Genomic DNA, 24,474 nt, shown 5'->3' with positions numbered 1-24,474 from the left:
TCAGTTCATTGCTGTGTTCGTATAGTTACAGTTGTTTATTCCCATGCCCATTACTTTACAGTCATCAGCACTGAGATTCATCTTGCATTTCAACAGTATTTTGAAAACCATCTGCAAGTCTTTGTGATCAGATTTAATTTGTATTACCCCGAATTTTTTTTCTCATCTGTAAGCTTTGTCACTTCATTTTTTCCAGATCATTTATGAATATGTTGAACAGCTCATTCAAGTTGTTTCCTAACTTTTAATCAGTTGTTAATCCTCTATAGGACCTTCCCTCTTATTCTTTGAGAGCTTAGGAGGTTTTTAAAGAGTCTTTGGTGAGAGATTTCATCAAAAATTATTTAGAAATGCAAGTTTTATATCAAGTGATCACCCATATCCACATGCTTATCAGCTCCTTCAAAGGACTCCATCAGATTTGTGCAGTATGACTTCCCTCTACAAAAGCTATGTGAGGGGCAATGTCATTTCTCTCTTACGCCCCATAATTCTTTTCTTCATTATTGTTTCTACCAATTTCAGGCATACAGAAGTTAGACCTCCTGCCCCTTGCATCCCCTCAAAATGCTTTTCAAACATTGGCATTGTGTTTGCTGCTTTTTCTCCTAGTACTGAGGCTGGGTTAGGTCTTACATTGTGTGCCACAATTTAATTGCTCAGCCTTTATTATTTCATGTTCAGTTTGAACTTCAGTCAATATTTCTAAACTATCGAATCCTTGGATTTACTCTTGTTCATTTACTGATTTGTCCTAAAACCTTTTCTTCCAATTCTTCAGCTTGAGACAGTTCCCCTGACTCTTCTCTGCAAAGAAAACCCCAGTGTGGGAAACTCCTTACATCCCTACAGAAGATGCATGGATGCAGAGGATTCATTTAGCTTTTGTGCTTCATCCTTATCTTCTTTGAGCACTCTCTTTACATCTCAATCATCTGTCAGCCCTACAGACACTCTGGCAGGCTTCCTGCTTCAGTTGTCTTTGAAAATAATTTTATTACATGTTTTTATGTCTTCAGCTACTTGTTCCTCAAGATATGCTTTTCAACAGACCTATTATGGTTTCTCATTTAACTTACCAGATCTGTGCTCTTTTCTGTTTTCTTTATTTGGGTAGAACTTGCACTTTTTGAGGGACAGTACCCTCCTTTATTCAGCTGTTAAACTAGCCTGGGCTGAGGCAGCAGCAAAGGGCAGGTCCTTTTGAACTGACACCACCATTTTAAATATGCAGTGTACCAAATATTTCCAACATTAGAGACTGATAATTGTCCATGCCCTGCTCTGTCCTTTGATAGACACTATTCTGTGCCCCTGTCCCCCATGCCCACTCCTGACTGTCCTCATCCACACACGTGGACCTGTTACTGATGTGGCACACTGTCACTGCAGGGAGGAGCCTGATACAGGCTGAGCTCTCCTTCTCTTCCTTCTCTTAGATGGTAACACGCCTCTTGCTTTCTAGCAAAGTGCCAGAAGAGAGGAGAGCTGCTACAAGGTATGGGCGAGCGTGGCTCTGAGACTTGAGTGGGGGGAGCTGTGTGGGAAAGGTACTAAGGAGGAAAGAGGGGGTTTGGAAGGAAAGGTAAAGTACTGCGCAGTAGGGGAAGATCATGGGATCCCAGTGCCATCTTGTTCATCAGCTTCCACAACAGGGCAGTGCTTTTGCAGGACAAATCCCTGTGCCTCAGTCAAATCTGACCAGCTGGAAACTGATGGGGGGAGGTGGGCAAGTAGAAGGAGGTGTTCCTCCCTACCGTAGTTCTCTTCACCAGCCCTTCCAGCACAGCGAAGATTCATGATTTTATACTCTCACAATATTGCGCGGTATTGTGCTACTCTTTGGGGCTGCTGTTGCACACGCTTCCCATGGTATTGCACAGCTCTACTCCATCATGACTGGAAGCAGCACAGAAGACCCAGGTTCCCCAGGGAGATTAAGTGCCATCCTAGCCTGGGGCATTTCTTATGAAGTGCTGTTGGTTATAGAGTCCTGAAAGTTTATTTGTTCTGTGAATCCGATTCCTGGGAAGTTTATTTTGAGAACAGAGGCTCAGCCCAACTGCTATGCATTGCTCTGGATGGCAGGATAGTCAAGACTTAAATGCAACAGTGCTGAGTGTTTTAATGACTTCTTCTCCCTTATAAATGTTACCCTCTTATCACTGACAGTCAGTGGAGCTGCACCATTAACTCCGTAGCAAAAGGTTTGTGTTTTTGGAACAAAATATTCCCGCGCCACTTGTATGTGGCTTAGCTGGTGAAAACAACACTTTTATCTGTCACAGCTCTTCTAGATAACGGGTCCCTTCTCCATTGTTTCTGCTGAAATGTCATCTGGAGTTTCTGTACAGATGTTCAGGGTTGAATTTTGTCCGTGGTTGCTCATCAGTCCGATAGGTTGTTCTTGCGGAGCCGAACAAAGACACAGTAGCTTGCACTCTATAGCGCAGTGCAAAACCTCACTGGATGGAGCTGCAGGCTGGAGAAGTGCCTGCTGCAGGCATAAAAATAAAAAATTTTGTTCTTAGGGCTCCTTTAAGCGGGCACGTTGTTGCAACTATGCCCTCCTGTGATGTTAATATGTGAGATTGAGCAGGGCTGAGCCTGGGCAGTCCCTGAGTGGTAAACTCTTCATAGGTGGTGACCTTCCCTGGCATTGTTATTACTGAATTTTGACCCAACTTGGTGTAGGGTAATGGTGTTAAACTCTTTGGGATGCTGCTGTCAGACTATGTTGCTTGCTGACATGATTTAGGCCTTGGCTGTTTTCATCAACAGAGAGATTCTTGCTCAGGCAGTGGCATTCTGCCAAACTAAAATAGCTACCTAGTGCTCTCAAAGCCATGCTGCTTTTCTCTTCTTTTATGAATCTTCTGCTGCACCAGTCCCATAGAATTGCAGTAGCCTTATGCCCCTTGGATCCACCTCGTTACAATGGGGAACCACAGAGAAAATTCACCTCCATGCAGAGAGCCAGCACAAAATGGAGGGTACTGGTCAATTCACACTCAGAACTGAAAAATCTTCCTTTGAACATTGCATAGACTTCATGCTAAACTCTGTACAGAGGTGATTTGCACACAGAACATTATGCACAGTCTAAAATTGTCCTTGGTTACTCGAAAGCTTAAAGGAATTGCACCAGACAGTTAAAAGCAGAATCTGGCAGGCTCAGTCTGCAAAGCGTAGTGCTGTCCTTTGGGATAAAAGGTGCTTGAGAAATATAAGTTATGACAATAACAAAAACATTCCTGTCTCTCTCTGTCGTGGGGTGGTACTCAAAGTCACGCACATGCAGAGAGGGAAAGAATGGGCCCCTGGCGGGGGAGTTTTCATGAGGGCCCAGCACTGACCCATGTGGAGTGAGGATTCTCGAGTTACAGATGGAGGGAGGAACAGGATCAGAAAACCAGAACTGGTTTGAAGTTCAGGTGATGAAAAGTGGTAGGCTGGAGTTCAAAGACAGGATTATTGGCTAGTGTTGCTTTAGTAGTTGGTAGGGGAAGAGCTTAAGGCCACAGCATTACGGCATTGCTGATTTATCAACAGAGCCAACACTGTGTATGGTATTTGACTCACTTCTAAATCCAGCCGCTGGCAATGAAAAGCACATTTAATCCATGTGTTAGATTGTTTGAAGAGGTATCTGTCTCCTGGTCTCTCCCCGAGGTTGGGATTGCTGAAATTGAAAAGGAGGGGAGAGAGGAGATTTTAACCGTTTCACAAACCATTCTCCTTTTGAGGGGGTCACATCTCCAATAGCATCTTTAACGTTTGGAATTTGGAAAAATGCAAGGCTCTCTCCCCTCTTGTCCCCTGCAGAGAGAACCCCCAGTGTCTCTTGTGTGACTAAGGGGCAAAAATCAAAGACAGGATTTGTATTTAAACAGTTTATTGTTTTTAAGTGTGTTTTTTTTCTCAAGCTGGGATTAATGCTCTGCACTTAGGAGTTCCAGGATTCATCTGCACTGTTGGCTCTGATCTCTCCACAGCAGCCCACTGCTGCAAGATAAAACACTGAAAACCATCCCTTATTAAAGTAATTCTCCTTCAGTCTTTTTCTTCAGTTCTCTTCCATAAAAGAGTATGATTGTTTAACTAGTTCCCTTGGTGGTTAAGTGCCCTCTGATTTAATACCCATACGCTCTCTTAGCACACAAGGGGCTCACACTGGCTGTGAGAGGTTATAGACTGAAGCTCCAAGACTGTCAGTGCAAGAATAAAGGACAGTTCTCAGATCAGGCCTGAGTTGCATCTGCATCTGGAATAAGAGTGGGGCAATCAGAGGGTGAACCTAAGCTATATTTGCAAATCTGCAAAGGGTATCCAAAGTAAGAATTAAGACACATCAGTATGTTGACAGAGAGAGAAGAGAGTGAAAATGTTTTGACTAGCTGGAAAGCTGAAGACTGAGAATAAAGCACATTGGTAAAACATAGGGCGTTATAGTTCAGTATGGATATGTATTGACAAAACCCTACGGCAGCGAGCTGCAATAGCAGGCGTATGAGCTATGTACTCCAACCTACGTGGGAGACCCCAACACTGAAAAAACCCAGTTGCTGTAGGACAGGTTCATGCTGAACGAGCAGTGCTGTCTGTGGACTGCTAAAAAATTTGCCTTGGTGCTGCGTAGCTCACATCAGTCACATGAATACAAATTCACCTATAAGCAGCAAAAAAGAGGGTGCTAACAGAATCCAATAGGAAGCATGTGAAGATCTTTTTATAGTTAGAAATGAGATGTAACAAAGCTCAGAACTGATCTCCAGTGATGTTACAGCCCCTCTTGTGGATCGCTTTATCCAGGCATCTTTAGTCAAGTGCAAAGGGACCGTGCAAGCAGGAAATACTCGACTTAGCCGATAAATAACTGCTTTATATAGTTAACACACACAAAAGCTAGCTAGACCTTAATGAAATACTAGGCTAAGTATTAGCATACTCCTCACCTGTGTAAAGGCACCCAAAGAGTCTTTGCTGGTGAGGCAGGCATCAATCAGGAGGAAGTGTCGGCCTCCATGATTGCCACCTGCCACCAGCTAGGTCAGACTGATGGCACTGACAGCTCAACTCAGTGACCCCCATGATTCATGACTGGTCCTCAGCTAGACTGACTATCCCAGCTAAGTCTCTGCTGGTTTTGTTTTTCCTCTGAGATTTTATATCTTTTCATGTTGGTGTTTTTCCTCTTGAATCCCTGAGCTACTGCTGGCGCTGTCTCACCAGCCCTACCTCTGTCTATAATTTTTGCCCTGCAGACCTTCTCCCAGCTCATTCTCTCAATTTAATTCAAGTTGCGCTGTATCAGAGCTGGACCCTGGATCCTTGGTACACAGGTAGTTAAATCCCTGGGTTGTGTGTCAAAGCGGGAAGCTTTCAGCAGATACTGCAGATGATGGTTACAGTAGCCTGCTGATTTTAAAGTGGCATAATTTTGGACCTTGCTCAGTATCAGCGCTTTATATTTTGGGGATCTTGTCTAGTTCTAACAGGAGACAAGAAATAGCCCCCCCTAACTAGGGTTGTTCGTACAGTTTCTTTCTAGGGCTTTCTGGTTAAGAATGTTTTGGATCAGGCAAGTTGGCACTTCTCAAACTGTAAAGTCTGGGTGTTTTTCTGAGAGATAAAGTTCAGTAATGGAGCCTTTGGCTTCAGGATCGTTGTTCCCAGACAAACCTACCTTATTAACTGTAAAAGTTACTTCTGTATTGGAGCTATCTGATGGTCTTCACAAGCTGTGCTGCGAGAGCATCTACCAGCAATGCACTTGCTTAATGTGGCACTGCCTAGCTATTTCTTGTCTTGGCACTGGCAGCCTCACCGCTGGGCTGCAGGGTACACGAGCCAGCCATGGGAAATGAGTAACTCTCTTGATGATAGAAGTGGTCCTGCTGGGGTACATCTGAGTTACATGAGCAGGAAGTGGTGAAGAAGTGACACTCATGTGAAGAAGTGACACTTCCCCTGCCACATCTGCTCCCCTGATGAAAAGCGGGCTTTGGCTTGTAGGCTGGCTGGTAGATTTCAGGCTCCTAAGTTAGCAACACTGAGAGGTAGGGTAAATGCATGCCTTAAACTTGTCAGTGCTACAGTTCCATACTCTGCCTGCTCCAAAATAGGGAATACAGCCTTTCTGCAAACAGTTTTTCCTAGCTGAAAGTTGTGGTCGCCCATACTAAGCCATCACAGAGAAAAGTCTCTTTCAACCTTCAGTATTGTGGCCCTTGTCCAAGAAAAAATTGTATTTATTGCTGGCTGTTCATTTTGTCCGCAATTTGTCTCTCTTTTGAGAGAAGGAGTAAGTCACTGCAGAGGGCAAATGCATTCTTTTATTGCATGACAGAGTCACTTGCTTTATTGGGAACTGTGACAGAGTGGTGGTTGGTCTATACAGAATGTTTTTCCCTGCTACCAGCTTATTTTGGTGATGTGTGCAAGCTTCTCCGTGAGATTGCTGCAGAGAAGAGATCTGTTGGAATGAGCATACACAATGGGTTGTTTAAACTACTGACTTGAGCTAATTATAGCCTCTTGGCCATGCCATCTCTGGTACCTGCTCTCTTTCGATGTCTAGTAACTAGTATCTACCAACGGTTGGTGCATGCTCATCCATGTACAAATCACAGCATTGCCTGTAAGGTTTCTAGAGGACTCAGCAGTCCCAGCAGCTCAAAGATGTTGACAAGTATGTATTTATTCCAGCTTTGCTTTTCCACCAAGACACAGTATGGAGGCCATCGCCAAGTTTGATTTCAGTGCTTCAGGAGAGGATGAGTTGAGCTTCCAAGCAGGGGATATGCTGAAGGTAAGTGCAGCCCCAGGCTTGACTAAACAGCATTTCTGAGAGTGCTGCCAGATATTTCTGTGCTCCCACTTGCTTTGACAAAATAGATGAACACAGATATCTATAAACTGGGATACAAATGCAGAATACTCATCTCCCATAGGGCTTGCTGTATGTCAACCAACAATTCCTGCGTCGCTTGAGTCTGTGTCCGCTCCACTTGATTTTATGTCCTTAAACTATGAATTTAGTTGCCCTACAGTCCTCCAGTAGTCAGCAGGGAAAGAAAGTTAAGTATCTTTGCTGGGACAGAGATCCAGTTCTTTGGTAGACAGATTTTGAGGGTCCTGTCTGTTTTCATTGACTATATAGGTAGTCTAGGGTGACTACATTTAGGATGACTATGTTTAAAGGCAGGCAGGATGAGTGTGGTCCAGAGAGATTGCTGTTGGGTTTATTTCCAACTCTTAAACTGTCTAAAAGATAGTTACCATGCATTATAGAACTTATATCTAATTTTTCACAGTAAGTAATTACTGTTAGTTGCCACGGGGGTGTTGTTAGGCAATTGAAAATATAAAAGGAAAAGTCCATGAGACAGTGTTACACACATAATGAAAGAGTTTAAGAGGTCCTGGGCTAATAAGGTTATATACACCCTTGCAGGAATCTAGCAGTGCGGGAATGGCAAAAGTAGAGTTGATCATATACAATGGAGACCATGTGAGAATTTCTTTAAAGTTGATTTGCATGTGTTATGGTAGAACAGTTCTTGTTCTCCCACAGATGAAGTCACATGCTGCTCCACCCTAATTATTTATCCAGTTCTCAGCCTCCAGCGTAGCAGTTCTGTTTCAGTTGAAAATGCCTGAGTATAACTCCTCTCTAAGGCCTTAACTCCTCCACTGTCCAAAGGGATGTTGTACAAAATAGGATCTAAACCCTTGTTCAGTCAGGGAGCCTTCACTGTCTCCCTGTACAGTCCCAGCTATTCCAGTTAATATCCAGATACTGGGTCTCAGCCTTGCCTCTTCCATCACCACCATTGTTTATGTTACTGCACTTTGAATTCTTGAAGCTTAGGCAAAGCTGATGGTATCCAGAACTCATTAAGGTCAAAGACCAAGTTTTTCCAGACAGCTATAAGAAGTGTTTCGGAGAAATCACTGCCTCTCTTCAACATAGATGAAAAATCTCATTCCTAATTCTTTCTTAGCTCAAGAGTAGTCCCGAGGTCCCTACTGTCTTGTGATCTTTACCTGACATTTTCTTCCTCAGGAGAACATGGGTTTATCAAGTTGCTGGCTGGGGTGATGCTGTTGGCCAGATCGTTTTTCCTTCTGTTGCTCCATTTCCCTTCCTGTAAAATCATTATAAGCTAGAACTTCCTTTCAAAGTACATCGGAAGCTACTGATGAAAAGTGTCAAATAACACTACACATCAATATTATTATCATTAGTTATCACAGAGACTTTATTACCAGAAAAGTCAGACTGCCTCTTGCTTTAACATCCTTGAGGTAAACAAAATAACACCTTAGCTGCTCAAGCAGTAGTAACAGTAAATTAGCCTGAGTAACTTCTCTCCTTCTGGCATATGCACACATACCCCATCATGAGCCCCCTCCTGCTGCCTGCACAACCTGCTGGCTGTCTTTTCTGATTTATAAAGGAGATAAGATGAACAGTATTGATGTAGAGATTAGAAAACAGGAAACATGAGGCCCTCAACCAGCAGTGACAGGAGGAAATCCACCCTCTCACCCCCCCCACATCCTTCTCTGAGAGGATGACACACTGAGAGAAACCTGCCAGCCCTGCACCAAGAACCAGCAGGTGGGTCTTTCTGGAAGCCTTGCTGCCAACAGAGCAGGGCCTGAGCATAAGAAGGGAGCAGCTATCATCCCCTTTGGTTGGCCACAGCAGCAAAAAAGAGCCTTCATCCAGCACCCAGGGATGGGGGAAGCAGTGACTATACAAGCAGGGAACTCCACAGCTTTCTATTCCCCTACCTTTCTGTATCCAAATGCATTAAAAAGGCGTATGTGGCAGGCAAGGAAATGGAGAATTGGCCCCAGAGACAGTAACATCCTGTTGGCAACACCAAGCATTTAGAATGTGCGTCAGGCTCCCAAAAACATGAGATTGGCCTACAAAACAAGTATTATTATTGTTAACAATAGATTTTAAATTGTCTTTTCTACTTGCTTTCTCCTTTTAAAACTGTCATGGCTCATGCTTTCAGGCTTCTCTCCAAAATGAGAGAGAACAGAAACATGTTCTACTTCATGAAGTGGATTTCTGTCCCAGGAGTTGGAATGTCAAACAAAACACCGAAGACCGCAACACTTGCAGTAAAATCACAATGTGATTGCATCCCTGTCCTCTCTCCTCTAGCTTAGGGCTATATCAGGGGCCATCAGCCAGGGAGCAGTGAATTTGGGCAGTTCCTGGTCAGCAGTGCAGTCCCTGAGGACCATTACAGTCAATATTAATGTGAGCACACTTGAAGCTGCTCCAGTGTGTGCTGTGGGCTGGGTTCCTGCTATCCTACAATCTCTTAAGTGTATTAGTGGCTTTAAAATACTTTTTGCCTCCTCCTGTTATGTACCTTGGCAAAGCTCAGGGTAGCTGAAGACTTAACCCGCTAAATAATCTCTTGCGAAATGACATGTGAGAGCACATGGTAACATCTGTGTAGTCATAACGCACACACACACAGAGATACAGCTATATATCCCTCCATACCCATACATGTCAGAGGAGTTTTCACAGATTTTTTTTTTCCCTCCCTTATGACACTGAGATGTTCCAGTACCAACTATTAAAAGGAGCACAGAGAACTCCTTAAACCCCTATTAAGTCCTTCAGAGTTGAATTTCTCCATTTCACAGACAACAGAGACATGCAGACGACATCCCCAGCCACCTCGACAAGCATTCAGATGAAGGGATAAAGTTAACAAGCAATCCCTCTAATTCTGCTTGGCCTTTTTTATTGCTTTGTTTGCTCTGAAGTGGTCATCAGCCACTAACCTTGCTGCGTGGTGGGTGGGAAGTAGAGCATATGTGGAGTTCTATTCTTACAAGAAATTCTAGGTTTCTGCCAGAAGCTTGGTAACTTTTGCCTTTCTCAGGAGACACGTTTATTACATCCATCTCTCCATTGCAGGTTTTGAGCTCCCAGGAAGAATGGTACAAGGCTGAGCTCAGAAGTCAAGAGGGCTACGTTCCTAAGAACTTCATTGATTTTCACGTTCCCCCGTAAGTGTCACAGAAACTGTGTGCGCCACCATTGCACGTTTCCACAGAGTGCTGTCAAGAGCACGTGTGTGTGCGTGCACAAAGGAAGACTTAACAGAGGAAGCACTGGTTATAACATACTACAATTTAAGGCCAGCAAGGATTGCCATAATGCTGTACACAGTTCTGCCAGAGCACCTTATTTCTACCTGGAAGCATCCTCTGTTCTTTCAGAGCTGAATGGTTCTCAATGCTCTCTATCACTCCCAAGTGACTCCTTTGTTACTGTTGCTCAGAGGGATGTCACTGGGATGTGGCAGGAACTGCATTTAGATCTCGGACGGAAGGAGAATAGTCATGATGTGAAGTCTTGCCAACAGAAACAGGGGCTGAGCAGAAAAGGAAGAGCAAGAGATCTCTGAAAATGAATAATAAAAATGTAATTCCCCTCCACCCCCGACTCTTAACTACATGTTAAGTTACCCTTTTCCCCACCCTGCCATCCGCTTTCCCTCCCCCCCCTGCAAAGTGTGTGTGCCTTTCTCTCACTACACTAGAGGTCAGTGCGATGCTACATGAAATGTGACAGCTGGTGTTACTCATGGATTGACAGAGATGATAGACCAGACATGCCACCCTGCTCCCACACGCACACATACACACACCCCCCCTTCTCCACGTTTCGTGACTGCACACTCAAACATAGATCTGTCAGAGGACAATCATACCTTCATTTCTCTCTTCCCACTGAGTAGATGGCACTGCACTTTCAGAAAGGACTGATAGGTCTTTAAATCCATGTTTAAATGGGCTGTCCAACCCCGTGCTATAAATACAATGCATGACAACGCGTGGCATTTTTACAACCTTTTCCTTTCAGTTGGCAGAAAAGCTCCCTGAAGCCCCTCTAATTCTCCTCTTCTGAAAAAGTGCTGCAGCATTTCAGGAGAGAACAGGCAGAGCATGCACCAAGCCCAGTACTGCTAGCTGTAACACACTGGTTCTCTGAGCAGGCAAACTGGAAGTGTACACTGATTTTGTGGGTACAAATAAGTGCCACTGTCCCCTTTGGAGATGGCACTTACAAGCCTTTTTGGACATAAGCCAGCCTGCTTGGCTGAGCTGAAGGACATTATTAGTTTGCTGTACAAATATGGGCTTGTACTTTTGTGCCTCAGGGGGACAAGATCTCCCAGTCGGTTGTTCTTGTTTGCTCTTTCACAGGGCTGTGGCATCATGCAGGGACACTAGCAGCTTCTTTTTTCACACACATTTTTCTCATGATGCTTTCTCTGTGCAAGAGCTATGAAGAAATATTTCCACTTTGATGCTTTTCTAAGAGTAGCAGGTCTGCACTTTGAAGCAATTCAGGCCAGATGTTAGAACCAGATGTAGGAAAGAAAGCCATCTCCTATTTTTGATGGCTGTTTTTCCCCATCTTTGTCTTGTCAAGTCATCACTGAGACCGGTTGTCAATGCTGATTTAAGTCTGATTTCCCTTTGCTAATGATACATAAGTAAACTGTGAGGATAGTAAGACTCAAAAGTGGAAATGACAGAGCTTATGAAACTATCAGTCCTTAATTTTAATGCAATACAGGCAATTAAGCATTACGTAAAAGCAGAATACTGCAGATTGTATATCTTATTAGCTGTGGAGTGGACACATATGAGTGTACATGACGATTTTTTTCTCTACTGAAAAATTCCTATTCACACTGTATTATTTTATTATTTATGGTGACTTTCTCATTATTAGTCCGGTGCCTTATACTATTGTTTTTTATGCCTGGATAAATTTACATAAGTGTGTTTATATATTCTGTGTTTCTTCAATTTTGTGGTATTATAACTCTTGCAGGAACCAATTTGTTAGTATTAAAACTTTCATAGCTTGCTTCTGCTAAAAATTTATGTTTCCGCCCTTGCAATATATCCATCACAGTCCAGTAATTTTCAATCAGTTTACCAAAAGCAATTTGATGTATATGGCTGAGAATTATGTGTATATATATGTATACATACACATTTGTAATTTAAAATTTCCTTGACTAACACCTTTACTGTACTGTGCCTGTAATTACAGTTTCAGCTGAGTGTTGCTTCTTAGCAGGCCAAAGCTTACATTGTTCTCTTTGCATCTACGTGCTTTTACTGCTCAAAGAAAATGGTCTGCACCCATCAAAACCGTGTACCTTAGCATGTACATGGCCACTGGGAGCAGTCATGTGGGCTCCTCTGATCCTTTTGTTTTGTCTTTCCTCCACCCTGCTTATTCACATTCTCCCTATCCTCAACTTTTTTGTTCCTTACCTTAACTCAACTTCCTTATTCATGTGTTCATGATTTTTTCCCACTTCACAGCTGGTTTGATGAGAGGATATCCCGTCACGAAGCAGAGAACATCCTCATGAGCAAAGGAGTTGGCTCCTTCATCGTCCGAGCGAGTCAGAACTCTCACGGTGACTTCTCCATCTCTGTCAGGTATCTGCTTCTCACAGCATTTTCCTGCTTCTTTTCCTGTTTAATGGTGTCCCTAACCTCCTCTTGACAGGATTCCTAATGTGACATAGTCTCTTGAGAAGTTTGCATGCTGCCAGTCACTGGCAGTGCTGCTGTGTTGTGAATGAGAATAAATTAGGCATCTGATTCCCAAATGTTTCTGCCTCTTTTCAAGTGACACAGTGAATGCCCCATTCCAAAGCTGCATCCCTTGGTGACCTGCTTCTCTGACAGAGCTACAGCAAAGCAGAGTGGTACATGGGACGTCTCCACAGTGCAAAACATGTGCCTTCCATTTGTTTTATTTCCCTGACAGCTCTGGTTACTGAATCCAAGAATTCCACTACTACTCATTAAGAGATGATTATTACATTGTTAACTTATTTCCCACAGGTCACTAAACAGCCATTGGACAGGAATGGCTTTTAGTTGCTTGCAGCCCAGCTGCATTTCAGCAACTTATTGTAGCCCATCCTTTCTCAGAGCATTTGCTTCAAAGCAGAACTCTTAAATGGTGATTGCTTTCCCAATTTTGAGTCAAACAGTTGATAAACAATTTTAAATTAGAGTAGTGGTTAGCAATGTCTTTTTCAAGCAGTGTACTTTCTGATTCTGAGGGAGCTCAAAAAGTATCTGGGAGGAATTCAGGAAAACATTATGGCTACATCTATACCAATAAACTAAGTAAAGTCAGGCTCTTTCTCTGGCCCCAAGGTCAAACAATGTGGCAGAGCTCAGGTCCATATGGCCAAACACTCTTCACCCCACAGAACAGAACCGCTGTATTCAAGCAACTCACTGCAAACAGTTCCTGGTCCACTCTGTCCCCCTAACCGTGGCCCAGCACTATCTAGGGGAGGGCTTTTTGGTTTAGACCAAACCCATGCTAAAACTTTAACAGCTTGTGTGACTGTAGCACCCCAGGATAGCACTCAGTCCCTGCCTGATCCACATTTAGTTTATTTGTGCAGATGTAGCCTCTGAGACCAGTGTTTTGAGTTCCTGGAGTTGCACAGAGCAAGAAGGGGGGTACCAAAACCAGATCACATCCGGTGCAAAGAGGAATTGTTCAAATCAGACAAGCGGTAACAGGAGGGGAGTCGTAGGGGGGAAGCAGAGGCAGAAGGCTGAGTCTGTTAATTTGGCTTGTAACAGCAACTAATAATTCCTTTTTTTAATTATTTTGGGTAGGGAGAATGACCAGTGGTAACGATATTACACTAGATACTACACAATTATAAAACTCAGTGTATGGCTTCATGTGACTATGTCTGCAAGTAGTGGTGATGCCTGTGAAAAGGTATAGTCAATGCAGTCACTCTTACAGTCAACGCAGACTGGATGTTAACAGGAACCTGCAGAGGCTAGTGGGTAAACTACAACTGCATTTTTGTTTGTCATACAAAGTACAGAATAAAGTTATTAGCTATTTGTGGCCCTGGAAGTTCTTCTGTCCTCTATTTCAAAGGAGAGGCTTTAAAACCCTGCACTTTATTCTGATAGTGCTTTGTGACTGGGCAGCCCTGCAGCACTCCATGTTTGTAAGTTGATGAGTCTTTTGAAATATAGAGCCACATCTAGGTTCAGTACATACAAGGACTGCCATTGCTTTACTTTCCAGAAGTCTAGATTTGGCCAAGCAAGAAGCTTTCATACCCTTCTGGAATATACTTTTTCAAAAAAGATAAAAGTGTGATCTGGTTGATGATGTCTTACTTTTCCAATTGGATCCAGGCATGAAGATGATGTGCAACACTTCAAAGTGATGAGGGATTCAAAGGGTAACTATTACTTGTGGACAGAGAAATTCCACTCGCTAAACAAGCTGGTGGACTACTACAAGACAACTTCCATCTCCAGGCAGAAGCAGATCTTCCTGAGGGACAACAGCCGAGATGAGAAGGTAAACACAACTCCTTAGGAGTTTCTCAGTAAGAAACCTTTCTGTGGAAGGAATTCAGCCCATAAGAATATCTCAGGGTAGGGGGGACGGTCTGTCCTTGGAAACCCAGTCACATCACTACAGTGGTGGGTCCTGCAACATAGATTTTTAGTGGATTTAGTGGTATGTACTGTTATATAATGGAGCAGAATTTTCTGATTCTGTTTCAGATGATAGCAATAGGCAGTACTGTAAATCTGCACAGAGGTGCTTTGCTAAAGCTGTCCTAAGGCCCCAGAGCTGAAATTCTAAGATGCCTTACACATCCAATGGAAGCAGGACTTACCTTATTGAAATGCCTAGATTTCATAAGGGCAGGTACACCGCTGACTGGTAGGTTGTGTCTGAGAAGAATTTGAGTCTGGTTTCCCAGTGTCCTTGAACATACTCAGAGTGCAGCTGTTATTACAGTTGAAAGTTTGTCTGCTCAGAAGAATCATCCATCTTCTGTTACTGAGCAGACACAGTAAGGAGTATGGAGGAACCAAGGGCAGAACCTGGAGCAGTGTCTGGTAGGAACCGAAAAGTACTGCTGAGAAGAACATAGCAGGTATGGGAACAAGCTGTGCATTCAGGGAAGATGTAGTAGATGTTTGAAAAGGCAGGGAAATCCTAGTCCAATGAATGCCTGATTTTGTGCCGGGGGAACAAGCAAATGACATAATAGAGGCTGCTATGTGCTGCACACACAGTACTGGGAGAGAACATGCCTGGTAACTGCAGTAACCAAAGTCCTGCTTTACTGGGAAACGAATTCTGGTTTTAAATTACCAGGATGTGCAGGTAGAGGCAAAGCAGAAAGTACGTGACTTGCTCATGGCAGCAGTAAAGTTTTATAGGCTGCATGTGGGTCATTCTTGCTGCCTCTAAAAGAGATGATTTATTTTTCAGTCTGAAGAAGGGGCTTGTGTCGTTGTCTCCTTCTAGACCACTTACGCAGAGCTTTAAAAATGCACTAGTACGGTATAAAATAGAGGCTTTGGGACCTATGAGAGAGAGAACACAGCGAAGAATTGTTTGGGGAAGGAGAAAGGAAAACTGTATGCATGTATATCAGTAAAACAACCTGTTTGGGCTGACTATGAGCAGGAAGGGGAAGAGAACAGCATTTGCTCCAAGATGCAGACAGGCAAATGAAAGAACAGGAGTCAAGTTTGCTTTGGCAAACACTCTATATATTTGTTATGGTGATGGGCTCAGCAGGGTATGTTTAGCACTCATCACAGTGGGGTTTCTGTTCACAATTCAAATTTCTAGATGCTACAGCCATATGATAGAATGATAGTAATATAGAGATTTCAATGCAGAAACAAATGAAATCTAAGGGCAGTATTTCAAAAAAGAGCTTGGCTCCCGTGCTGGTCCTCACATCAGTGGCCACATTCTCAGCACAGCACCTCCCATTACTACCCACTGTTCAGATGGGGAATGGCTATGACAAAGATCTAAAATACAGGATTCCTGATTTGTCTTTCTGATCAGAGTGGCAGGAGATTTCCTTTGGAAGAGCCTCCAAGGTAAAGGGTAGAGGTAGCAATCAGTGTGCAACGATTGCTAAGCTTCAGTCAAGGATGACCTCGCTTTTGTGATCTTTCTTGCATCAGGAGAGGCGTGTTGGGAGCCTGGAACGGATGAGCCGGGAAGGATTCCACCTGGGTGGAGCAGCTGGAGAAGATCATTCTTCTGTAGCCAAGAGATACGTAGAGCATCCTACCCCCATACTGCAGCAGCAACAGGTACTACCAGGAACGAGGGGCTGGGACATCAAGTCCAGGCACATGAAACATTAGCCTTAATTGCTTGGTAGTGAATGAACAGTCACTTTTTGTCAAAAATCTGCCACCCTGAACCTGCTTTAGGAGGTAGAGTCAGTTAGGTCTTCATATGGGAGTAGCAGCGATAATGGTGTTGCCCTGGGGAGCTCTTTTGATGTGTAATAAATATGTGGGCTTTTATTTAGTTCTGTGATCCTTGACTGATTGACAAGCCAGCAAAAAATAGAAGTCAAAGTACAGTGGCCCTTGCACTGGGAACCTGGGAGTTCTCCTAGGGAGTTTTTGGTGCTCCATCCCAAAAACTGGAAAACAAGGAATGTGTCATGTTCTTGGTTTGCTTAGGAAAGGACATAAAGTCTCATCTAGCGAGAGCACAGAAAAACACTCCCAAATCTTGCATGCGCGCGCACACACATATATGGCTTCAGGAACTCCTCTCTAGTCTGTAGGACAAATGAAACCTTGTTGCGTGTTCGTTTTTCTGAATGTCTACTGACATTCAGCACCACAAAACATAACACAGGGATGAAAAATGACTATGGTATCCCTAGGAGACTTTGGTTTTCTTCAGAACATTCCTACTCCTTCCTACTCTGGGCCCTCTCTGCACTCTTTCATCATGTTGCATCCCTGATATGTGACTTTTTTTTACTCCTTTGCTTGCATAGGAATGGAGAGGACAACAGCAGTACCTGGTGCTATCTTCAGAGTTCTTCCTGATTAATTTGGGTGGGAGATAGTTTTCCTGGTGTTGGCTCGTCTCTAGCTAGACAGTGTACCATCATCCAAGAAGAGGACTTGCCCTGCTACGGGAAGAAATCCAAAGCCATGTGTCTTAAGGCATGAGAGCTCCCGTATAGCAAGGCCAGGGACAATCCTGAAAAGGCTGTTCTCTCATCAACCAGTGTTGCTTGTCAGTGGACTGCTGATGGAATAATACAGCTTCTGACAAAGATGAGGGCCTGCACTCTTTGGAGCACAGTCTATGCATGAGTCACATTTGATATGGAGCAGAAACATTCATAGGAGTAAAGCATCCATGTAGTAAATCTTGCAGCTGCAAAGCCAGATTGAGTTCACTCACTTTCTGGCAGGGACAGGTGAGATGCAAATTGTGCTCCAGTCTCAGGCAGCCTCAGCAACCTTTTAGGTTGACAAAGACACGAGACCAAGGGAGCTTTTGGAAGAGTAAGGTGCGAGAAAGGAAGCAGCAAGAGGGCAAGGATGAAAGCTATTTACAAGCAACAGCAAGCACAAGCTGTTGTTCTTCCTCCCCTCTGTTGACGCAGCTGATCAGACCCTGTGTCACTGAAGCACTGCTGCAACCTGAGCTAACATGATAACAGATTCTGTCACACCGTTATAAAAAAAAGCTTAGTGCATGCACTAAGGGCCTGGAGGGATGAAGACACTCAGCACCTCTCAGCTATGCAGACAAAAGAGAACTTGCCTCCTAGATATTGCCTAGTTCCTTTCTCCGTCTGTCTGGGCTGATTTGTGTTGATATGACTTCAGATGTGTGGTCATATGGCTTCTTTTCTTTGAACCTGATTTTGTCTCTTTCCTTTTTGGCCAGTTGGGCTACTGGATCCTCAGGCTTGCTCCCTGCCCTTTACGGCATGGAGCAGCCCAAAGAAAAAGTAGCGAGTCCTCCTGATATACAGTCAGCTGCATCAGCATTGTTGCCATTCCACCAGCATATGGGACAGAGCAAGAGCAAGGAGTGGGCAGGAGTGGGGCATAATAACTCCAGATTGACAAAAGTCCCCTTGGCAAGCATGGCTTTTCACCTGTGAGTTAGATCAGACTTAGTTTTTCTCCAAAAGTCCCAGAGGCCAAAAAAGCCCCTCATTGATGACTTTTCCAAGCAGCTGTGGAACACAGCTGAGGACAGTTGACTTTCAACTTCTAAGAAGAAAAATAAAAAATAGAACAGCCTAAGGTGACCGCTTCCATGAGGGGCATTGCTTGCAGGACTTCAGCACAGGGACTGTATTGGAAGCAGACATCTAAGATGATTTACATGAGGGTTGAACCCTGACTCCCTGGCCACCAATAACTCTCAAAGCCCCTCATTTATTCATCTCAGCATGTTCATGACACTTCTCTTGCTATTGTCTTTGTAGGATAGATATGGTGGTAGTCTGGACAGGAAAGATGGGCTACATGGACTAAGGGATCACAGCCAAGGAAGTGCAGCGGCTATGCAACGGAGACATACAGACCCACTGCACCAGCAGACACCGGTAGGTGATGTACCTGGAAGTCCCCATCTGCCCAACTCACGGGGTCCCTTAGCAATGGCCAAGCAGTCTGGGCAATGTCACCTGCACAGAGGTTGCATGAGGAACAGTGTATTAAGCCCATTGGGACATATCTTAGAAGATGTTTCTGAATCTCAAGGCTCTATCCCAGCCACTTGAATCTGCTTCTGGGGTACTCTGAGGGTAGGACTACAGTGTTATATGAGCATAGTTCTAGGACTGTTCTCAAGGCCAGTCTTAGTTAACATGTAGACTTAGTAGAAGAGGGAACTTAACGTGAGCTCAACACAATAGGCATCTGGGGTATTGTGAATGAGCCCAAGCTCACCCGTGGATTCGGATCAAGCATGGGTCCTGTCCAGCAGAAGACGTTTCTGAAAACCTATTGATCTTTCCTAGAAGGGCTTCATGTCCACCGATGCAAGGGACTAGCAAGTATCTTTCCCACCACAGCCAGGCCTTCCTAAGCAGAGTAGCTAGATGTACAGTACTCATTTTTAACCCCTATGGAGAGTTGCCTCATGATACTATGCCATTCTACAGTGCTCCTTCTGTCTTGCAATGCACTTGCAGTCACACTGTCTCTTCCACTACCTTTTGCTTCAATCCTGAGGAGGCCTGTCATCACTCAGTTCTACTTGTCTGAACCTGGCACATCCTCTCAGACCTACTGTGCCATTAAAGTGGGACTCACCTACCTGTCACCTTTATCTGTCAGAGCCTCTTAGCACTGTGTTTGTGGGCAGGATCCCAGATATATCTCCGCAGACATCTCAGACTGCTCCCCTACCTGGATCCATACCTGGCAATTGGCCTTAAGTAACCACCTGCTCTGCAAATTCCCACTGTGTGAATGCCTGCATAGAGCACAGTGTCTTTCTCTGCTTCAGCCCGTGATTCCAGTGCCAACTCCAAAGTATTTCTCCTTCAGCTCTTAGGAGTGTGATCAAAGGCACACTCTTCCTTGAGGAAATGTACAGCTCAGCCCAGAACCACCACAGAACCTACATCCAAGGAGAGAAGGGAAACACAGTAGAACTTTCTCAAGTGTAAGAGAAAGAGAACAGATTGGATTAGGAAATTGGGAAGAAACTGGGAAACAGGAACATGTCTCTTTTGGGCAAAAGCACCAAATCTTTATTATAATCCAGCTCAAAATACAATCGCTTTTATCCCTCAGAGGCTGTGGCAATGAATAACAACATGTCCTTGCCTGCCACACCCCATCAGTGATCTAGAAGCCACCAAATCCAATTATAGGAAGGTCTGTATGTCCAGCCAAATAACTAGGAGCCATGTCTAAGCAGGAACCTGAATGGAAGATTTAGCAAAAGTTAGTCTGTCTTCACACAGATCTCTCCATCTGTGCCTGCAAAATATACCTCCTGAATTGTACATGCCCCATTGTGTAGGTGCCAACAATTTCCCAGAAAAGAAGCCCATGTTATGTCCTTTAAAATCTGATTTCCAGTCAAAATGGGAGATTGACTGCAAACTCTCTTATAATGAAGTTCTCATAAGAAAAAAATCTGACCATAGTGCTCATTAAAGCACAAACCCAAAATAAACTGATATAGCTAAACAGTTCCTAAATCCTTTTGATCTCAGGGGCCTGACCTTAGAGAAAGTCCAAAGAAGATTTAAGACCCTCCCCTATGTCCCAGAACTGTCTGAAAGAGCAAGGATCACTCTTTACAACATTCACTAGACTCATCTGTGTGCTGGCTCTCTTGATGTCTTGATCCCTCACAGTCCTCTGCTGGCCAAAGACACATTTCTATATGCCTACCAACACCAGCCCACCTCCCTAGAGCCATTCGCTTATGTGTACAGCCTAGCAAGAACTCAGGCAGGAGCTCTTCTCTGTATTCCTGTAATTGCCTTCAAACATGCCTACCATGGCTTACAGAGCGGGGGAGACAGTCGTGTGAACACTATTTCATAAGGACCTGCTCTCAGTCTGACTTTTCACCTTTTGATGCAAATACCCATGAATATACTGAGGCTGCCGAGAACCCAAGCACCATTCCTTGGGTGTCCCAGTAAATTGGCCACTCCTTCCTGGCATCTTGGCCACTTCCTGGTTTAATTGCAAGATGGACTCAATTTCAGCATTGCTTGTCCTCTCTTAATGAACATATGTGCTGGGGCGTAAGAGGCGTGAGACGAGGAGGATTTTTAAGAGTTGCGGCTCATTGTTCCCTGCCTGTCTCTATCTCCTTTCCAGCGAACGCTATGGGTCCGTGCCTTGTATGACTTCGATGCTGTGGAGCATGACGAGCTGGGCTTCCGCAGCGGAGACATCTTAGAGGTCCTGGACAGCTCCAACCCATCATGGTGGAAAGGACGTCTGCGTGGGGAACTGGGTCTCTTCCCTGCTAACTATGTCACACCAGTGCCCCTGTGAGGGCAGAGTATGCCCCAGAGGGCCATACCAGAGCTGCTCTTCTGACATGACAGGGACAGAGAGGGAGTGCATCTTCCCTTGCCCCCAGGACATACAATGTTTTTGGTTTTGTCTTAATTTATTGGCAGTTGATCTTTTGAAATGTTGGTATGAAAAGGGAACCCTTTGAAGAGGATAGGACATTTTTCCCATATTTTTCACATCCATCAAGGGGAGGGAGCAAAAATCCTGGACTGTTCATTGAGACCTTGCTGGATCCTCCCTGCCCTGTCACTCCTTTGGCTAAGTATTGATAACTTCCTGCAATTAGGTTTTTTCTGTGGAAATGCACCTCGGACAAGTCAGGCTTCAGTATTCAGGTAGCCCTACACCTTCCTGTTGGATCTGGCAGCACTCATAGGCTCTTCAGGCTCCACTTCACTGTTCTTTCAGAAGCAGAGGAACACCCAGGTGAATTAAATGATCATTGAAATTAAACATTAATCCTTCAGGTAGAGAAGGAAAGTGAGGGAGCCTTAGGCTGAGGTGCAAGGCAACCTTGACTTTTCTAAATAGTTTGTGGGTTACCCCTCTAGTACTTTCTGTGGGTATGGACTGTATGGATATACCAGATGAAGGGAAAGGATCCTGTAAGCTTTTGTACCACTTTTAAGCAAACCACTGGTGAAGGCATGGGAGGGTGAGAAGCGACTTTCTTTGCTTCTTCGGATAGTCCTGCTCTTCTTTCTGCACCCCATAACAACAACTTGTCCCATTTTCAAGCTGCTCTCTGAGATACCTACATTTCTGTTAGACATCCTGGTTACAGCAGGTTAGGCCCTTCAGCTAAATTAATACCCACTGGATCAGATAACAATGAATAAATATCCCTCACTGGTTCCTTTTGTAAAACTGAATTGGGGAGGGGTTGGAGGGAAGAGGTTTTTCTGGTTTGGTGGCAGAAGTTCTTTCCCTGAGAACGTGGAGTGTTCAGGATCAATGTGTACACAACTATGACTTGGTAGTGGAACGCCTCATCCAACAGGTTAAACTGTTACTTTACAGTATGCAGAGAATAAAATCGTGGCCATTAAATAGTCTGTTCTCTGTTCCAGTTTCTTTTGGATGAAGTAAGGTAAATGAATAGATTTTCAAATCATTGATGAGTGAATGCCCAGATGTGATACAAATATACTGCAAATGCACTTTAAAAATTATCCGAACCCTGTGAAAGAGATGCTGCTGCATAACCGCTGCTCAGACAAGTTGATATTAAACAAGCTGCCTGAATTTTTCAGAACGTGTGGGACCTCGGCAGTCAGCAAGGAAGTGAGGATTTATCATTCCTGGAAAGAAAGAAAAGGCAAGCGAAAAACTCTAAAAACAAATCAGACCCAGCAAGAAAAATTTTCTTATCTTTTGTTAGTCCCAGTGGGAGAAAAATAATCCAGGAAACAGGTTCTTGGTAAAGTCCAATTCAATGCAGCTGGCCTAAATAAAGCTGCCAGCTAGACAGAGTATTAGCAGAAAGAACCCATTGTCAAATTTTTGAGAGAACTCCACCAAAAGCGGATTATTAATGGGTGAAGTAAAATGAGAATAATTAACAAGGCATATAAGCTCTAAATAGAATAGAAAACTTTGAAAGACATGTTAAGAACTTATCTCCATTGGCTACCAGGGTGGTTCAGGAAACTGAGAGATACCACATGACCTCCTGGGCTGCACTTGGCCCTGTTCTCTTGCAGGAGCTCTGTTCTGGGCCTTTAGCATCTCCTTTTGAAGTGAAGTCCATGAGGCTTCTTCTGGAACAAGCTACCTTATTATTGGGTTGGTGTGAGGGTGTAGCCTCAGTGACTCCATAGTTTGAAGAGTGTTTTGTTGTGATTTGCTCTTTTTTAACTTTTTTTTTTTTTTTTGGCTAAGGTAATATCAAATTTGGAAGAGAGAGAGTTAATATTCAGTGAGAGAGAGGATTAAGACCAGGGGAAGATGGAAGCAAAGAAACCACAGACCAGAAAATGCAGAGGAGGGATATGAATGATGAATCTTTCATATTCAGGTCTGGCTGAAACAGAAGAAATGGTTTGTTCACCCATATTCCCACCATGTCAAATCATCTTTCAATTAATTCTTTTTTTTTTTTTATTAGTTACATTTAAAATTAGAAGCAATGTCTCCTTTTCCTTTCCTCAGCAATCTAAAGACCCTCTTGGTAGTGAAGACGTAGTTGCACAAAATTAATTGAAGATAATGCACTTAGCAGTTTGATAGCTCTTCACACATTTGAAACCCCTTTACAGAGATTAACTAATTAAGCAAGTCTAAGTAGTACATTGTAAGTACCCCCATGTTAACTCATGATTCGTTTGAGGAAGAGGTAAATTTACACGTGATTTTTTTAATTGATGTTTAAGGAATTAATACTTAAGGTAATAAGCATTAAAGGACTGCACACTAATTATGGGCAACATACCAGAACCACAGTAAAATGATGATTTCCCATTATGAGCAGCACCTAATGACACCGAAATTGCTAGGAGGCAAAGGTATCGTGGCATCTGTGATAACTATACTACTGCCATGTCTTGCACTGCCTTGTGCAGCTAGCCAAGGTTTGGTCTGCAAGACCCAGTCTCGCTTGCCTCTGCTTTTTGTCCTTGCCAGCTCCCCAGAGTAGAGGCAGTGCTACCTGCATTTACTGCACATGCCAACAGCTGGGAGGCACAGGCGTCAGACTACATTTTTGTACCCTCCCACAGTAGAAGTTGTTTTCCTCCCAGCAAAACAACAGCCCAGAAAAGAACCATGGCCCTTCCCAAGGCAATGGAGTCTCTGGATACAAGGAGAGGTGTGGGCAAAGGGGGGAGTTTTGCTGGGGTAGAAGGTACTGTAGCCACAAGATGGAGGCGTTTGCCATGCCTCGTGCCATTTTCTGCTGTAGTCTGCCCATTAAATGATCTCTCATGTAGATCAAGTCACTTAATAAGGAAAAAGAGAGAGACACTCCTCTCCTCCACCCACATACCCTGCCAACCTTCCTGCTCCTTCTTCCAACAAGTTTTAATTGTAACACAATCCTTGCTAATATTGTGGTGCTTCACTTCAAGCCCGTGCTTTACCTGACATTTGTCAATGTTTCCTAAAGAAATAACCTTCCAGAACACATTCTGAGAGAGCCCACTGTGAAACCAAAATGGGAAGGAATAAACAGGAATCCAGAGAAGTATTTTGTTTGGTATTTTTCTTAAGACAGACAGACAGTTCATGAGAAAAGAGATTGTAAACAGAGATAAAAGCAGGAAAACTATGTGGGAAAGCAAACATTATTATAACAAATGAAACAGAGGAAGCTGGACTGCACATGGAAAAATAAGTTTGATGAGCACAGCTGAGCCTACATTCTGCTGCAGATCCATATTTTGTTTATAAATGTCTGTGTGATTAATAAGGCTGAGAGAAAAACAGTAAATGGAAATCTCCTTTCATGCAAAAGCTGTGCAGGCGGTTTTCTGTGCCACAAAATAGAGATGTCTCTGTCTTGGCATACATGCTTACTATAATGGCTGCACT

At 43.8% G+C, this 24,474-nt stretch overlaps 1 protein-coding gene across 2 annotated transcripts in view; it reads left to right on the top strand.

Moving 5' to 3' along the window:
* GRAP2 (GRB2 related adaptor protein 2) overlaps positions 1 to 21,996 on the top strand; it is a 40,963-nt gene extending 18,967 nt beyond the window's left edge. The window contains exons 1-8 of one of the 2 annotated variants that reach the window (XM_010310587.2): positions 1,450 to 1,498; positions 6,709 to 6,811; positions 9,962 to 10,053; positions 12,397 to 12,516; positions 14,269 to 14,437; positions 16,081 to 16,212; positions 18,378 to 18,497; positions 20,743 to 21,996. In XM_010310587.2, coding sequence (XP_010308889.1) covers positions 6,734 to 6,811; positions 9,962 to 10,053; positions 12,397 to 12,516; positions 14,269 to 14,437; positions 16,081 to 16,212; positions 18,378 to 18,497; positions 20,743 to 20,922 — 891 coding nt within the window. In that variant the 5' untranslated portion in view covers positions 1,450 to 1,498; positions 6,709 to 6,733 and the 3' untranslated portion in view covers positions 20,923 to 21,996. Of the gene's footprint in view, positions 1 to 1,449; positions 1,499 to 6,708; positions 6,812 to 9,961; positions 10,054 to 12,396; positions 12,517 to 14,268; positions 14,438 to 16,080; positions 16,213 to 18,377; positions 18,498 to 20,742 lie in introns of those variants that run through there. The other variant, XM_075752185.1, reaches the window with a different exon arrangement.
* The last annotated feature ends 2,478 nt before the right edge of the window (positions 21,997 to 24,474 follow it).

The sequence above is a fragment of the Balearica regulorum genome, chromosome 1, assembly GCF_011004875.1.
Source record: "Balearica regulorum gibbericeps isolate bBalReg1 chromosome 1, bBalReg1.pri, whole genome shotgun sequence".
NCBI lineage: Eukaryota > Metazoa > Chordata > Aves > Gruiformes > Gruidae > Balearica > Balearica regulorum.
This window is presented reverse-complemented; position numbering and strand designations above follow the sequence as displayed.